We start from the raw sequence: 13,454 nt of genomic DNA, 5'->3' as shown, positions 1-13,454 counted from the left end.
GGAGAAAAATTAACCAGGTAGTTCTCCAGGTCATTTGAAATGTCTTTTAATCATGTGGTGCTGGTTTAGGAGCTGGGAGCTGGGCTGGGGGAGCTGGGCTGGGCTCACTTGTCCCACCTCCCTCTGTGCCACAGCTCTGGTGCTTGCTGCTGCAGTGCTGTGCTTAGCACAGGGGTCATGGTTTGCTGTCTGGCAGTATTTGGGAAGGCAAATGAGATGTCAAGTGCTTTATAACTCAAATGTGTTCATCATTTATGCTCTTTGTTCTCCATTGCCTGTGCTCTCTCAGAAAGGGGGCCTAAAGGGAAGGGAAAGGAACCTCCTTTCCCATAAGCAGGACCTACCCTCGATCTACTCCTTTAATCTTTATTCACAGCTCTTCCTCCTCTTTGGCTGATCCCAGCATGTTTCTCATACTGCATTTCACTTGGTGTGTGGCACACGTTTACTGTGGTGCAGGTAAATATTTACTCATGCAATCAAGTTGTTGTTTACCACCCTCTGACCTTGGCTTGCCCTGTCCCAACAGCTCCCTTGGGGCTGCTGGGTGGCTGTTGGAGCCCTGCTGTGATCCCAGGCAGGCTGGCCCTTGCAGGCGTGGGTGACCTCTCTCCTTGATGTCACAGCTGTGTGGTGGCAGCACCATGAGCTGCTTGGCTCAGCCCTGCCAGGGTGATGCTGTGCCATGCTGCCAGAGGTCAGATTTCATTCAGGGAGTTAATGCTGTCATTCACAAAGCAGTAAAATCCTGGATTTGTTACGCATGTGTGTACAATTAATCTGTGCTTGAAAGAAGGCTAAAGGTTAAGTAGTGTGCCTGGCCTCCAGTGTGGGGCTGGTATTCAGGGGGTAAAGATGAGTCTTCTTTGGGAAGTGGCAGGTGAGACAACATGCTTCTCTTCTAATTGAACTTTTCTGTGCTGTCTCCGTGCTAAATGTTCACTGGCAAATCATACAGTAATTTTTGGCCTTTAAATGAGCTACTGCACTGATGTAGTTACTAATGCATTTATGGAATTGTATGTTTTTGTAAGCATTTTAAATCCAGCCAATTTAAGTAGTTATTAAAATGATGCTTTTTAGTTGGGATAGATACTGCTTTAGACTACTGAAATTATTCACCCAGTACAGGTTTAGAGCTATATCTGGTTTATCTGTCTGATGGATCTTTTCATTAATAGTGCAGTTTCTGTAGCTGCATTATCCATGTGGAGAGAGCCCCCAGACACTGGGGTTCCATGGGCCTGCAGACTGCCAAGCTCTCTGGAAATATTTCAGGAGTGGCCGTGTGTTCTTTATCTTTTTCTACTGTTCACAATCCCCAAATAGTCCAGCTGTACAACTCTAGGTAGAGTATTTGGGGTTTGCACTGCTTACCATTTAAAGAAATACTCAATTTTAGGATATATTACTGATCTGTCCAGAGACTGCAATCAACCATAGCTATAAAGACATGCAGCTATTCTGGGGTAACGCTAATATGTGTGACTTCACGGTGTCTGCTTTTATTTTTAAATAGTATCTTCCTGTCCCTCATAAACATAGAGAAGCAAGTACTTTCTTTATTTTCCTTGCTTTCCATTTCACTTCTGTAGTGTGGCTTGTCCTCAGATGGTACCTCAGGAGGCCATCAGGATGCTCGAGGCAGAGCCACCTTAGTCCTGCCAAGCTGAGCAGGCTGATGGCCAGCCATGCTCCCAACAGCTCCATGGATGGACACTGCACCCCTCTCCAGGCAGGCTGTGCCAGTGTCTGACCACCACACCTCAAAGCACCTGCCTTGCATCACTCCAGCTTCACTTCTGGGAATCTTCTGCAAACTGAGGCTTTCTGGAAGTATTATATCAGTAACCAATCTATCGTAGTCTATCAACTGGAGCACTGCACTTCCATAAAATACAACATCCTTAGAGTTCTTCTCTAAAATTCAACAGCAAAAGGACTAGGAATAAACTCTGACAAATTTCTAGAACCTCCTTACTCTTGCACATTCCATGGACTCTCAGACACATTCCAAATACAAGATGTGCAGACCTATTTTTGCAATTTCAGATGCAGAATGGAATTTAGATAGTTACACTGAAAAATATAATGCTAGGTTAAATATTGCTGTGAAGAGCCAAGTAAAAAACCACTAAAAACAAATAAAATCAAAACCACTGAAAACAAATAAAATCAAGAAAGATAAGAGAAGCTTGGCTAGCATTATTTGCAAGATTTTCTAAGATACTGAGGTTAAAATTGTCTAATGCACTGCTCTCTTTTAAGAGGGGAAAAAAAAAGCCTCTAGAGAGGAAGATCAAAATACACAATGAGGTTCATCCAAAAATCCATGATCAAAAGTGGAACTAACAATCAGACAACATATCTACAAATATATAAAATATACCCAGTACAATATATGACCAGGGTGTATTTTACATATACAGAATATCTATACTCTCTATATATTTTATAGAGAGTATAAGTACATATTTTACATAAGTATATATAAAACAGTATATATTTTATGTGTTAGAATTTTTATTTTTTAAGTATTAACATCTGTATTTATATGCTCTCAACACTTTCTCATTAGGAGCAACCTGAATTTTAGAGAAAAATTTCATGGCAAGTCATATTTGAAATTTAATGGTGCCAGACAATCAATACCATCTGAGGACAAGCCACACTACAGAAGTGAAATGGAAAGCAAGGAAAATAAAGAAAGTACTTGCTTCTCTATGTTTATGAGGGACAGGAAGATACTATTTAAAAATAAAAGCAGACACCATGAAGTCACACATATTAGCGTTACCCCAGAATAGCTGCATGTCTTTATAGCTATGGTTGATTGCAGTCTCTGGACAGATCAGTAATATATCCTAAAATTGAGTATTTCCTTAAATGGTAAGCAGTGCAAACCCCAAATACTCTACCTAGAGTTGTACAGCTGGACTATTTGGGGATTGTGAACAGTAGAAAAAGATAAAGAACACACGGCCACTCCTGAAATATTTCCAGAGAGCTTGGCAGTCTGCAGGCCCATGGAAGCCCAGTGCCTGGGGGCTCTCTCCACATAGATAATGCAGCTACAGAAACTGCACTATTAATGAAAAGATCCATCAGACAGGTAAACCAGATATAGCTCTAAACCTGTACTGGGTGAATAATTTCAGTAGTCTAAAGCAGTATCTTCCAGCCTAAGCTGTGCTGCTTCTTAGGGATGTGGTTTAGTGGCAGCCTTGAGCTTAAGGGTCTTTCCCAACCTCATTGACTCAGTGGTTTTGTGTCTCTAATGCTGCTTCCCACTAAAGCTTTGTGCCATGCCAAGTTGCAGTGGAGCACATGCAGGTGGTCTTGGCAGCTGTGAGGAGCACTGAAGTCCTCCTGTCCCCTACTGAAGTTCCCAGATTGAATGTTCCTGTTGGGCTAGAAGGCTTTTTTGTTTTATAAACGCTCAGTGTTTGGAGACCCTGCATTATTTTCTGCCTGGTTTGCAAGCATTTCCATTGCTGGTGTCTGTCTTGGGCTGCTGGTGAGGGAGAGCCCTCAAGTGCAGTTATTCAAGTTTGGGGAGGCTTGTCCTCTTCCCTGGGTTTTGGGAGGACAAATTCTCCACTCACTTTCTTGATGACAGGCATGCCCTCGATACTGCCATGGTTTCAGCTGAAATAGGCAGTTCCTTGAGCTGCCTTTCTTCCTCTTTCATCTTGCTTTTTACATTAGTGTGCAGGGACAGACTTTGCTTCCTCTTCCCATGGTAGCCATCCATCAAAGATATCTCTTCATATCTCCATATCTGACAGTGTTCCTGTTCTTCTACAAAAGAGCTGTTTCCTCTGAATTTCAGAGAACAATTGTGTGGTGTAATTCTGCTCCAGCATGGGGAGCTGGTGTTCCCATTTCACCTCTTCAGGAGCTGGTGTGAATCAAAGTGGTCTTACTGAGCACCTGCTTCTTGCTGTCTTACCAGCAGTGCACAGAAAATCCCTTGGGATTTCGATTGAGGAGGAGACAACTGGGACTAGGAACTGAAGTGGCAGGGAGTGGAAAGTTGTGGAGGAGCTAAAAATGATACAGAGCCTCCATAAAGGTCATGGAATCCTTGCTTGCATACCTAGCAAAGCTGGAATGGCTTTAGCTCGAATAGTGCATGGTCATGCTGATCCTAAGCCTCTCTGGCTAAAAAGCACAAATGAGAAATCTTTTTACACACCCTTTATAAGACAGGCAATATCCAGGAAGTGGTAATTTCTTCACTTTATTAATTTTCTGTGAGCTATCAATCATGAATGCTTTACATTAAAGTGTATGCATACTTTGTTGGCAGATTCATCTAATTACTAAAAATCAGTGCACTTACAAGCCATTCAGACTTTTTAGGCATGTGAAGAACCATTATAATTAAACCAGCTATTTATGATGATCATTTTCAGCATTTTGCCCCCAAGCTTAGTAAACATATCTATTGAAAGGAGTAGTTCTTTTTTTGGTCCAATAAAACTGAGATTTAAGATTCAGAACTGGGTGTTTAGAAGTATTCTTGTTGATTTTTTTTTTTTTTTTTTTTAGTTTACTTGTGAGATAACTGTGTTTTCACTGCTAAATGCTGCTCCAGCTCATCCTGGAAACTTAGGAATTCCTCACAAGTGACAAGTTAGACCTGTCTAGCTTCTGTAAAGTGGGCTTCAAGCAGGGAAGGGTTTTAGACCTTTGTGTCCTTTTGAGTGTATCTCTTTCTGGATCTGTTGGCCAGGTTGTTCTTGTGTGCTGAGATAACCTGAAAGTTAAAAGTTGGTTCACCTTGAGGTTTTATTTGTTGGAAAGACTTTATCCACAGTAACTGGAATGGGAGCCTAGTATTTGGCAAAACCTGATGTGTGCAAAATCTACAGGAGGAATCAGTTTGGTGTCTCTGAGCAGTTCCCTAGGCACAGGCATGAGGCTCCATGTCATGTTTTCCAGTCTGATCCTACACAACTGTTTCGCAGAATGGAAATTTTGTCAGGTTCTTTTCATCCTATTGCTGTTCTTTAGGGGATTTTTGAATGGGAAGTTAAAAGGCAGTAAAAAGGAAGAGATTTTTACCTTTGGTAACTAAATTGTGTATGTCTTGCCTCTGCTTTGTATTGTTTGGGGTTTTTTTGAAAATACCAGTCTCATAACAGTCTTATTTGCAGAAAGAATATCTATTGTTTTTTTACCAGATTGTCATTTCCTGATTATTCCTCCCCCCCAGTGGAAGTTTGCAGATGTTAAGAATAAAGGAGTGTGCAGTCAGAAAGACAAATGGCTTTGTTCTCTAACTGTATTGTTTTCCCATTTTCTTTAGGCGACAGAGGAGGTCTCAAAAAACCTTGTTGCCATGAAAGAAATCTTGTATGGCACAAATGAAAAGGAGCCCCAAACAGAAGCTGTGGCCCAGCTTGCTCAGGAGCTATACAACAGTGGTCTTCTTAGTACCCTAGTAGCTGACTTGCAGCTCATTGATTTTGAGGTAAGAGAGGAGGTTTGACATTTCTTATATTCTGTATGTTAAAATAAACACGTCTGAACTCCTGCCACTTTAATGGTTAAGATGTTTCAGTCTTCAGCTTTTATTTTGTGGTTATGATACATCCATTAGAAAGAGACTGTTCCAAACTGAATGGAAGATTGAGCAACTGTGGAATATGAAATCTGTGAATTTAGACATATAAGCAACACAGATTTGAAGCAGATTAACCTCTAATCTGGTGGTACAGTTCTGTTAAAATTATGGAATAATTCAGAGTTGTTGTGTACACAGAAGCTTTAATCTCTTAGTAGTAACTCTGTAGTGAACACAAACCTTAATACTGCAAGATGTATCTCTGTGTTCATCTTGCTGCTTCAAATTACTAGGAAAAGTAATAGAATTATTGTAATAATCATAAGAAGCCTAAATACATAATTTAAAGCTGTTAGTTTTATTAATAGTCCATTATTTCTCTCTTTTTTTAGACACAAGTGATGCAGCCTTTGGTTTCCTTGTCTTTTTTTTCTATTTTTTAATAAAAACAAACCCAAGTTTTTATTGATCAATTCAAAATAGTGATACTTACTTATATTTAAAGGTATCTTTCCACAAGCCTCTATGGCATTTGTCACCACATCACATGGAATAATTTAGCACCGTGGAGAAAAATCCTATTTAGGTATGAGATGTTGCAGTACAATTGGATTTTTCTCTTTTCCCTGAGGTCTCACAAGAGGCGTGTGGTTGTCTAGGAAGGGAGCCAAATCCATGTATCTCACTCCACAGCCTCAACCATAAAGATAATCCCACTTAAGATTGCTTAAAAATGGGATTGTTCATAAACAAGTTGCTCACAATACAAACAGAACAGTTTAAAGTCCTATTGTAATTTGACATTCCAAAAACAATGGCTTTCTTCGCTGTTCTTTCTTCTCTTCCCTCCACCCCACCCATAACTCCCTCTGATTTGTGTTTAATTGTAATACAGTGGTATTTTTCCCCTACCCACACAAGTGTTTATACCATACATAAAACATTCAGGTTGTTAAATAAGCAAGGAAACCTGGGAAAGCTGAGAGGGAATGCTGGACTGGGATGGCCTTTAATTGCTGAAGAAAGGAAATCATGAAACGTCATCTGGATTCTGCTGACCTCTAGATTGGTATCAGCCTGCTGTTGACTCAGGCCAGTTATTAGCAAAGGAAACCTTCATTATCTCCTGCTAATGAAGAATGAGAACCATTTGCACAGGCTTGCTCTCATTAAGGAGAACTGTGCTTTTCATTAAGGGGACGTGGAAGGATTGTGAGTTGTTTCCTGCCTGTGGCTCTTCTGCTGCTGTGTTTCAGGAGGATGTGATGGTTCCCCTTGGAGGGAGAAGGAGTCATTCATGCTTTCTAGGCTGGACCATGTCTGCTTTTTATGGCTGACAGCTGGCAGACTGTCCAGCTGCTGTTGGTACCTAGAATTAATGTCAACACACCTGTGCTCCAGATGTGCTCCAGCTTTCCAGCTGTTACAAAGCCAGCCAGATGTTGCCTTTGATATCCCAAATGTCTGTGTGGGTTTACTGCATTTGAAGCAATTTTTCCATTACTGATGGAAATACATACTTGATTTTCTGGTGGTTTTTAAACTTGAAGAGTGGGTCGGGAATTTTTTCTTTCTGGTTTCCCACAACAGCTGCACGTTATTCAGTGACAAACTGAAGTCTTTTTCCCTTTCAGTCTCACTTCTGAAGAAGGTTTCCTTGTAGAACAGGAATAGACAGCTTATTAAGACAGGGACTATTTATTGTGACTCTTTAACTCAAATGTGATTGAATCTGAAATGCTATGGTGGAAACAACCCATAGAAAAGTAAGAAGTAAAAGCTAGAAAAAACCCAAATTGGATGTTTTAATGAAGAGAACTGTAATTGCCCATCTCTTGCCTTGTGCTCAGGCCTGTTTAAAAGTGCTGCCCTTCCCTGGAAGCTTGCTTCCCAATAAAGCAGTCAACACAACCATCTCCTTATCAGTCCTAACACTTACCACTTATCTCCTTGCTGGTTTGCACTGGTAGAGATGATATCCCTGGTGCAACTGGGTTTCTTGTTCTGTTGTTTTGGGATTTTTCAAATGAAGAATTAAAAAAACCCCCCAAAACAAAACTGCCTTTTGCCCAGGGAAGCTAAATCCTTCTGCTGAGAAGACAATACAAGCACAGTATCCCTCTCACCGCTGGGGTCTTATTGGGCCATGAGGTCACTTGGCAAGGCACAAGAAAGTGACAGAACCTGGCTGTGGGGTTGCAGTGTGCCATGGGCAGCTCAGGGATGGGTGAGAAGGAAATGCTGTTCTTGCTGGGGACTGCAAGCAGCGCAGCTCTGCTGAATGGGACTTGATGATTATATTATGTGGAGTTTGAGTAAAGCAATTCCTGCAAACACTGCTCTACTCATGACAGAACAAAGAGTTCTGGTGTTGCTTTGGGCTGGCTTTCAATGGAATTGTAATTGAGAAAACAAGGGTTTACAAACAATCTCTTACATCCTGAAAACAACACTCCAGCCAAACTGTCTGTGGTAATTCACAAACATGCCATTTGTAAAACTCCAGTCCTCCTACGTTTTCATAAACATTTCATTTTTTCTCATGCAGTCTTTTTTACACTGATTAGAAAACAGAAAGAATTTTAAATAATTGATGATGTTTTTAAAATTCTTGCTGCATTTTACTCAAAAGCTTCCTGGTGTTACTCAGGAGATTTACAGCACAGCTAGAGCTTCTCAAGAAGCATTATATACAGCTAGGTTTGATGTAGAACATTCAGGGAACCTGTAGGTGAAGTTGCTTAACAGGCCTTTATTTGCAGGTCCAGGCTTAGAACAAGCTGGCCTGGTCTTTTTCTGGAATAGATCTGATAACCCATAATCCTGGAGGTGTCTTTGTGCAGTCCAGAATGGACAGTTAATTGCAGAAACCTGGCTTTTAAATGGTGCATTTGAATGACAGTGGAAGCTGTTTATGTTTATAATCACCTTTTTGTTAGATGTCTACCAGTTTGTGGTCCTACAGAAGAAATAAACAGGAGATGTGTATTTATTCAACAAAGAACATTTCCGGTTCCTTTTACACTGTCTGGTGCTGTGCTTGTGAATTCTTGTGTGTATAATTTGTGCTGAATTCCAACATCCTGGTCTTATTTATACTGCTGTTGTGCATTGAAAAATGTGAGACATGCATTTTAGGTCAGTGAATGATTTCTGTGTATGTTATTCATTCATTTATTTATTCCACTTTCATAAGTTGCAGCTCTAAGTTGGATGTTAACGCTGCAGTTGGAAATGCTCTGCACACTCTTAATGTGGGTCCCTAGACAAGGGGAGAGGATAATGGAATGTTGAAGAAATACACTTCCAGGCAAGAGCACAGTTAAAAACTGTTATACTGTTAGCAAAATCAAATATCAAATAAGCCCAGGAGATTGATGCTCCATAGAAATACCTGATGAAACATCTGCTGGCTTTACTTCTGAGTGTAAATTCCCCATGATCTGCCTGCAATGTGCTGTCATGTTTTGAGTGCTTTGGCATATTTGAAATGGGCATAAAGAAAGAGAATCTGGTCAAGATCAGAATATGGAGGCTGCCCAGTACAGCTGCACGAGGTGATGATAATGTTTCATTGTTAACTTGCCTGTGGACTTCCATATTTTGTGTTTAACTGCTGATGTTTTTGACAGGGCAAGAAAGATGTTGCGCAAATTTTCAACAACATTCTCAGAAGACAAATTGGTACAAGAACTCCCACAGTTGAATACATCTGCACTCAACAGAATATCTTATTCATGCTATTAAAAGGGTATGTGCACTGTGAAGCATAAATGTGCTTTTACATGAAGTAAGGGCTTTGTAAATGCCTGGAGAAGCAGTGAGTTCTGACAATTTTGCATTTCTTTGCAATATGCCTAATTTTATTTTCTTTTTACTTCATTTTGGGGTCTGTAATTCCCCTAAGTAAAGGAAAACCTAAGAAATAGAACCCCAACCATCTACTTTTGCATGAAAAAGAAATGAAAATTGAGAACTGTTAGTACTGTGAAATACTCTTAGTGGGCTAGTAAGATATTTTCCTTTCAGTAGGCTATTTGAGCCTCTTTAAACTATTCTCTTGTGAACTTACTCATCAACAGTTGAAGGCTGTTCTTTTTCCTTTTAACCACAGTAATTTCCAGCTTGCTGGCCTGTCTTAGACTTCTTATTCATAGTGATTTATATTGCTGTATTGAGACAAACACACCACCACAAACCTGACCAAAAAAGAATTATTCGTGGCCTGTTGTGTCAGACAACTGTTTCTTCCTCTCTTCTTGTAATATTTGGAGTGCTGGATATTGGAGGGTCCTGCCATACTGAACACATGTAGAGCTGCAGCTCCCAGACATGAAAGCAGAAAATAATTGCTTGCATTTCTAGTAACATTAATTAAGTAAGTTCTGAAAATTGCAATTCCACTGTGTTATTTTGGGACAGACAAGCTCATCAAGCATTTATAAACAATTTAAAAAATACAGCTATTTATATTCCACCTACTGGGATAACTCAAGGGTGTATGAAAGGGCCACTCATCTCAGTGGGATATTCCTGTTGGTAGCATTACTTGCCTGTAATGTCATTTAAAGGTCAGAGGGACAAAAAAAAATATTAGTTGTGGCATAATGCAAAAGAAATTATTGATTCAGTTCATCTTCAAAATAATTTACAAAAGAAGGCAAAGATACTTGAGGTGCAGAGAGAAAACTACTTTTTCAGCATGTTCTCATTGTAAGTGGTTGAATGGGGGCTGCAACACATTGGTGCTCACTTTTAGTTTGTGTTGTCACACTTCAGACAGCTTCATCCTCACAGGGGTTTTTGAAACTCATATTGATGAGTCAGGATGTTTGAAATGGGCATTTACATGTTACATCTGATATCCAACTGAGACAAGTTTGTGTGAATTTAAACTGTGGCATGAATTGTAAAAAGTTCAGTAGATTTTAAATCTCCATGACAGGTTGAATGGAGAGTACTGCAGGATTTAATGAAAATTATTTCAGGGTTTTTTGTAGGGTAATAGAGTTAAGGCTTAGTATGCACAATGATACTTCTCTCCTGAAACTGGGGAGAATTCCAATTAGCTCCTACTGGTTTAGGAGGCAGCATTCTGGAGGTGTGAGGCAGGAATGCATGTGAGAGGCTGTGGCTGCTCCAGAAGCTGGAACCCATGATGTGCAGAGCAGCCAGTGATGCTGAAAAATGGTTTAATGGAGGAGAGATCTGAATGTATGTCCAGTATTGTTAACCCCTCCTGCTCATATGGAAGGTTTTATGTCAATTGCTGTCATGTTTAAGCAAGCAGCTTTCAAGGCAAATCATTTACTGCTTTTCCAGATGTCTGCAATCCCACCAGTATGGAACAAGAGAGCAAAGAAAGTAGTTTTATTTAGTCTTGTTTCCCCATTTGTGAAAATCCTTTTCATTGGCTGTAATTGTAACTGGCAGCTATTTGAGCAGAATTTAGTAGAAATATTTAAACATGGAGTTTAATGCAGAAGTGAGTACCTCTGATTTTAATGGGTTTGTTTACTTGATGGTACTGAAGGCTGTAATTAGCAGTGTGGTGCTGCAGTGCTAACTTGTGGAAGTTCATAAACTCATAAAGAATCTCTGTTGGCTTTTGTGAATAGGTACGAATCTCCAGAAATTGCTCTAAATTGTGGGATAATGCTCAGAGAATGCATCAGGCACGAGCCACTAGCTAAAATCATCTTGTGGTCTGAGCAGTTCTACGACTTCTTCCGATACGTGGAGATGTCCACGTTCGACATCGCGTCCGATGCATTCGCCACCTTCAAGGTAATCCCTCAGACCTTGGGACTGCTGCTTCTCTGCTTCTCTGCCCTGGGCACCCACTGCTGGGGGGGCTGTTCTTGGCAAAACAAGCCTTGGCAGAGGGGAAGAACATAGGTGTGATGTGGATGGGTGAGCTGGACACTGTTCTTCCTGATTGCTCAGAATACAGTACAGTACATTTGCTCCCCAAAATTCCGTTCTGGAGAGTAAAATGTATCCTGCATTACCTGAGTGCAGCTGTGCTACCATGCCAGGGGCTTTAAATCTTTGTCTTCAACTCCTCCTGAGGATATCTGATGCTGTTGCTTTGTCTGGGGAAATTTTTTGTGGCCCAATTTTTGTGTCCCTAAACCAATCAGTTATGGGGACAATAAGCATAATATTAATCAATATTAAATGCTGGGACTTAACCTTGGTTGTGTGTAGTTGTGTGCAGAATATAGCCTTGATCCATAAATAGCACTCTTCACAGGCTGTTTCCCTGTGAATTAAAGTAACTCATCACAGATCTTTCCTAAGGGATGCCCAGGTCCTGAGCAGTGTCCAGGTAATTGTATTCAAGTCCTAAACCAGTGTGTTTCATGAATAGCAGAATTTTGGATTGAATGTCTTACATGTGTGAGAATGTCTTTGTACTGTTTAAATATTTTTAGTGACTGTACTGGGTTTGTGCTTTCTTACAGGATTTGCTTACAAGACACAAGTTGTTAAGTGCAGAATTTTTGGAACAACATTACGATAGGGTGAGCAGACACCTTTTCATATTTAGAGCTTTGGTGCTGTGTATCTTATTTGAAGAAATCAGTTTTATTCCTCATTTAGCTCTGGATTTGGGGATTTCCACACAATATTAAATCAGCTGAACTTGGGGTTCAGTTCCCCCCCCCCCACCCAAAGCCAAAACAAATAATGTTAGAGAGTTTCATTTATCCTGACATTTTCAGCTACATGACTTCCATCCTTTTGCCTTTCAACAGATTATTCAGAATAAGTTCCACTAAGATATTTAAGTGTTTAAATCTTACTCTGGTTAAAACTCCCAGATTTCACAAGCAATTAAAAAAAACCCAAACCCAACAAACTTGGAATCACATTGAGTTTTAAAGGTTTGTCTCCAGCCATGTTCACTAAATCACAAATATCTCCTCTGAGTGACTCAGCTTTTTAAACAGGAGACAAAAATTATTATTCCCTTTTTGACTACTGGCTTTAGCCCTGAATTATCTACTGAATTATGCTTTAGGCACTGTTTGGGAACCAGTTAAGAGGCTCTTAGAAATTAGATGTGCAGGGTTGATACTTAGCTTACCTCTTCATCTACTTTGAAGCAAAGTTCTGCTTGCTGTGTAATCATATCTGAAATTTTAAGAGATTTTGATCAATGTTTTTCTAAAAAAAGTCACAGTGAAACTGTATTTAACAATGTCACAGCCATGAAACTTAGACTACTCATGAATAGTAAAACCGGACAATATTAAAAAACCCCTCAAGAGTGAGCAAGGTAAATGTTTCCATTAGCCCTGCCTGACTCGGTGATGTCCTCACATTTTGACACACTGAATTGCAACTCCAGATGGTCACTTGGGCGTTTGTAAAAAACCCTGCACAATTTGAAAAATCAATTTGCTCTGGTGAGTGCAAGACATCAGAGTCTTACACTGAACGTGGTCCTGTGGGAGGCAGCCCGGCTTCTCCTGCAGAGGGAGCCCGTGCCCTGCTTTCCAGGGTGTCCTGGGAACTGGAAGCTCAGCGAGCTCTCAGGGAACCCCGAGCAGGGCAGAGAATGATGCAGCTGACTCCACTGATAGCAGAAGGCTAATTAATTACTTTATTATACTGTATTATTCTATGTTCTATTACACTATGTTACATTACATCTGAACTGAATCTGCCAAGTGTGGTGGTGCTTGAGGGTGCCCAGGATGAGGGAAGAGATGAGAATCTTGACTCCATGTTCTGTATTATTTTATGATATTATATTAAAAGACAGTGATATACTAAAACTATACTAAAGAAAGAGAAGAAAGACATCAGAAGGCTAGAAAAGAAAGAATAATAAAAACTTGGGACTGCTCAGAGCCTTGACACAGCTGGACCA

At 40.3% G+C, this 13,454-nt stretch overlaps 1 protein-coding gene across 2 annotated transcripts in view; it reads left to right on the top strand.

Annotated features, from left to right (window-relative positions):
- The window catches only part of CAB39 (calcium binding protein 39), a 43,602-nt gene that overhangs the window by 25,036 nt on the left and 5,112 nt on the right, over positions 1-13,454 (top strand). For both annotated transcript variants that reach the window (XM_030227222.2, XM_050978032.1), the window contains exons 3-6: positions 5,315-5,479; positions 9,205-9,323; positions 11,191-11,359; positions 12,040-12,099. In XM_030227222.2, the coding sequence (XP_030083082.1) occupies positions 5,315-5,479; positions 9,205-9,323; positions 11,191-11,359; positions 12,040-12,099 (513 nt within the window). The remainder of the gene's footprint in view (positions 1-5,314; positions 5,480-9,204; positions 9,324-11,190; positions 11,360-12,039; positions 12,100-13,454) is intronic.

This window comes from Serinus canaria, chromosome 9 (genome assembly GCF_022539315.1).
Source record: "Serinus canaria isolate serCan28SL12 chromosome 9, serCan2020, whole genome shotgun sequence".
Classification (NCBI taxonomy): domain Eukaryota; kingdom Metazoa; phylum Chordata; class Aves; order Passeriformes; family Fringillidae; genus Serinus; species Serinus canaria.
Note: the sequence above shows the minus strand (reverse complement) of the source record. Positions and strands in the feature narration are given on the sequence as shown.